General features: G+C 45.2%; 1 protein-coding gene across 3 annotated transcripts in view; it reads right to left on the bottom strand.

Moving 5' to 3' along the window:
* SNUPN (snurportin 1) overlaps positions 1-4445 on the bottom strand; it is a 21843-nt gene that overhangs the window by 16831 nt on the left and 567 nt on the right. For all 3 annotated transcript variants that reach the window (XM_077780487.1, XM_077780485.1, XM_077780486.1), the window contains exon 2: positions 1398-1560. In XM_077780487.1, the coding sequence (XP_077636613.1) occupies positions 1398-1555 (158 nt within the window). In that variant the 5' untranslated portion in view covers positions 1556-1560. The remainder of the gene's footprint in view (positions 1-1397; positions 1561-4445) is intronic.

Below are 4445 nucleotides of genomic sequence, written 5' to 3'. Positions count from 1 at the left end.
TTTTTTTTTAATGTTTTATTTATTTCTAGGAGAGAGAGAGAGACAGCGTGAGCAGGGGAGGGTCAGAGAGAGAGGGAGTCACAGACTGAAACAGGCTCCAGGCTCCGAGCCGGCAGTCAGCACAGAGCCCGACGCGGGGCTCGAACCCACGAACCGCGAGATCATGACCTAAGCAAAAGTCAGACGCTTAACCGACTAAGCCACCCAGGCGCCCCTCTGCTTTTTGTTTGTTTGTTTATTCATTTGCTTTGGTTTTCAGATTCCATATATGAGTGAAATCATATGGTATTTCTTTCTCAGTCTGACTTCTTTCACTTAGCAGAATACCAGGATGGAGACTTTTTACCATATACTCTTACATATTTTGAATTTTGAATAGGAACACATACTATTAATACGTTACCTATTCCAAAATAATGAATTCTACTTTTTGAAAAACAGAGATGTGGGTGTGGAGGAGGGAGGTGATCTGAAAATGTAATCTGTAAGCAACCCGGAGGCCACAGGGAACCATTTCTGCTAAATACATCCAATGATGCAGCACTGGGCAAAATGAAGACTGCAGAGAACTCTGCAGTGGTTATAGCTCTTTCTAGGGGCACCTGGGAGGCTCAGTCAGTCAAATGTCCGCTTCAGCTCGGGTCATGATCTAGAGGTTCATGAGTTTGGGCCCTGCGTTGGGCTCTCTCTGCTGTTAGTGCAGAGCCCACTTTGGATCCTCTGTCCTCCTCTTTCTGACCCTCTCCAATCCCCCTCCAAAAAAAAATAAATAAATAAACATTAAAAACAATTAGTTCTTCTAATCCTCAATTCCTTATCACCCAGAAGAGGCCCGTGTTGTACTCAGAATACAAGGATAGGCCCCGACTTCAGAGCAGCCCAGCCTCATACACTCCTATCCTGCTCTCTTCCCCTGCTTGCTCATCTTGGCATTGAGAATTAAGTGTATGGAAGACATTTCCTCAGATCCCCTGTGGAATTATTTGTATTGAATTCTCAAGGGCTCCACGGAAACATTTGGGCTGAAGGCAGACAGGAAGACCACACCAATGCCAGGATTCAGAGTGCAGAAGCCACACAGGGAATGTGGGGAGTGGAAGTCTGGGCGTGGCCTTCGCAAGTCCCTAAATCGCAAAGTTCAGTGCTGCTGCCAGGAAAAAAAGGAAAATTTAACCAATTAAGTGGGCTTTTCCTTTCAAACTTCAGTCTTTTCCTACATCTCCGTCTTTTCCTAAGCTCTGGGTGTAAAGGAAGTCTACCTCTGCCAGGATTTACCCTGCCCAACCTACTAAGGGTAGAAGTACTTACTAAGGGTCTATGAAAAGACAAGCCTAGAGCCTCCTGATTGGAGTCTCCCAGCCTGGAGAAATAATGCAAAGAGTTAAAGCATCCCTTACGATTTCTGCAGTTCCAATAATCGGCGGCGCCGCTCACTCTGCTCCAGGGAACTGTACTTGGACTTGTACTGGGACAGGCGGGGGTGTGGGGCAGCTGTGCTGTTCAGATCTTGAGACACAGAAAAGCTACTAGCCAGGGCTTGACTCAGCTCTTCCATCTTCCCTACAAAGGAAAACATAAGAAAATGGTTCATTCATTTCATATCACCTCCTGTGTACAGGCAGTTATGATGTAACATTCCTAAAAAAAAAAAACCAAAAAACTCACTTGATCCAAAATCATAACTGTTTCCATGGGGAAAAAGGAAGTTAAAGGGTAAATGAGTTATATATGAGCAATCACATTATTTCCCACAGATATTTCAATAATGATCATCTTGAGAGCTCCCAGTGTATAGATATAAACATATATCAAGACAAAGCAAGTTCGCTCTGCTAACTTTTGCTTTGTCATTCATTACTAGCAGCCCTGTCACTAATTTCTTTTTACCATCACTGACGTCCAGTGATGTGATCAAGTATCTTATTCTTTCCTGAATAGTTCTAAATAGCCATTACTCAACAACTTTTACTATTAATATAACTTTTTTTAAATGTACACATTTTGTTTCATTTGAGAAAGAGAGAGAGAGAGAAGAGAGCAGCGTAAGCAGGGGAGAGGGCAGTGGAAGAGAGAGAGAGAATATCATGCAGACTCCACACTCAGTTCAAAGCCTGACATGGGGCTCGATCCCACAGCCCTGAGATCATGACCTGAGCCGAAATCAAGAGTTGAACACTTAACTGACTGAGCCACCCTCCAATAAATAAATAAATAAATAAGTGCCCCTATTTTATTTTTTAAAGAAGCTCCACACCCAATGTGGGGCTCAAACTCACCACCCAAGAGCAAAAATGGTGTGCTCCACCAACTGAGGCAGCCAGGCACCCCTCTAATATAACTTTCTTTCTTAATTTTTTAAATGTTTATTTACTCTTAGAGAGAGAGAGTGGAAAAGGAGCAGAGAGAGGGAGACATAGAATCTGAGGCAGGCTCCAGGCTCTGAGCTATCAGCACAGAGCCCAATGCGGGGCTTGAACCCATGAGCAATGAGATCATGACCTGAGCCAAAGTCGGACGCTTAACTGACTGAGTCACCCAGGCGTCCCTCTAACATAATTTTCTGATGCAAATTTTACCCAATCGTTGTTTAACTCTCTAATAAATGCCAACTTACATTAAGAAAATTTAGCTCCAGGAGAAACACTGTTCCCGGGGCCTTTAGAGCATGACAAGAGGTGCCCCAGTCCCAAACCTGGCCGCTGCTTTCTCAGTTTATAGTTTGTTTGGTTTGTTTGTTTGGAGTGGACAAAAGGAAGGTTTCAGGGCCACCCATGCGGGACTCACTTGTAAAAGAGCTAGATGTAGAAGGCTGCGTACCAGTGAACAGCAAGGAGTGTGAAAGACTGACATGTGGTACATCTGGGAGACGGAGTAGACTGGAGACAGAGAACCAAGTGTGCCCTAAAGAATGGGAGTAGAGAGGGGCGCCTGGGTGGCTCAGTCGGTTGAGTGTCCGACTTTGGCTCAGGTCATGATCTCATGGTTCATGGGTTCAAGCCCCACATTGGGCTCTGTGCTGACAGCTCAGAACCTGGAGCCTGTTTCAGATTCTGTGTCTCCCTCTCTCTCTGGCCCTCCCCTGCTCATGCTGTCTCTCTCACTCAGAAATAAATTAAAAACATTAAAAATTAAAAAAAAAGAATGGGAGTAGAAAGAGGTGAATTCACACTTCACTCACCCTTCAGTGAACCAAGGTATGAAGTAGCATAGGAGTTTAGCTCAGGGTTAAAGGTGTGCCTCAGATTATAAGTAAAAAGAACATTTAGGAGAGATCAGGCTCACAAAGCTGGGCTGGCCTAATGCTTCAAGTGTCGTATCAACCAGGAGGCATCCCCAGTACTTAAACTTCACCCCAGGTCAGGTACCCCTGCTTTGAGCACCAAAACCAACAGGTTCATTCCAGAGCCTCCATGGTTAAAAACAACTCTATGGGCCTCTTCTTGGCAATGAGTTACTTTCCACTGCACATTTGAAGTCAGATTTTTCCCCCCTAATTCGCAGCATTTTATTTTTAATTTGAGAGGAACTTAAAAAAAATTGTGGTTAAAAACCCATGACATAAAATTCACCATCTTAACCATTTTAAGTTACAGTTCAGTAGTGTTAAGTCATTCACACTGTTGTGCAACCAATTTCCAGAACTCTTCTCATCTTGCAAAACTGAACCTCTATACCCATTAAATATGAAAGGAACTTTTTTTTAAATTTAAGATTGACATATTACGGGTATGATTTTGAGTTGAACACTCAACAAACTGAGCCACCCAGGTGCCCCATGTTTGTTTATTTTTGAGAGCGAGAGAGCGCAAGCTGGGGAGGGGCAGAGAGAGGAAGACAGGATCCAAGGCAGGCTGCACACTATCAGCGCAGAGCCCAATTGTGGGGCTCCAACTCACAAACCAGGAGATCATGACCTGAGCTGAAGTTGGAGGCTTAACCGACTGAGCCACCCAGGTGCCCTGATGTGTTTCTTAACATATTTGTAATGCAACCGGGGTGGCCATTTGTGGCTGAGCTGGGTGATGATTACATGGGATCCATAATGGTATGCTATTTTCCGTGTTTTACTATACTTTTGCACACGTCTAACCACTTCTATAACACCTTTTACAAAAAAAATTCATTATGTCTTCGGCTTACCAAAGTAATGACCAAATCTGAAATACACTCATTAGGCCTTGCCATGCTTTTATCTTGGTGTGGCCTCCCGTTCTGCCCAAATCACAAAATCATTACACACGCCTTGGCTACTGGGGCGGCTCTCTGTGCCTTTATGGCCGCTCACGGCCGGCTCTTGCTCTTTCAACCCATTCCTTGGATGGTGCTGCCTCCAGGGGTTCTGACCTGAGCCCGGGCGGTCTCAGCCAGACTCACGCGCGTCCCCTACCGCCTCTGCCGTCCCTTGCCTCCCCCCTTCCCCCCCCCCCCCCCCCCGGCACCCCGGC

The sequence above is a fragment of the Crocuta crocuta genome, unplaced genomic scaffold, assembly GCF_008692635.1.
Source record: "Crocuta crocuta isolate KB4526 unplaced genomic scaffold, BGI_CrCroc_1.0 scaffold310, whole genome shotgun sequence".
NCBI lineage: Eukaryota > Metazoa > Chordata > Mammalia > Carnivora > Hyaenidae > Crocuta > Crocuta crocuta.
This window is presented reverse-complemented; position numbering and strand designations above follow the sequence as displayed.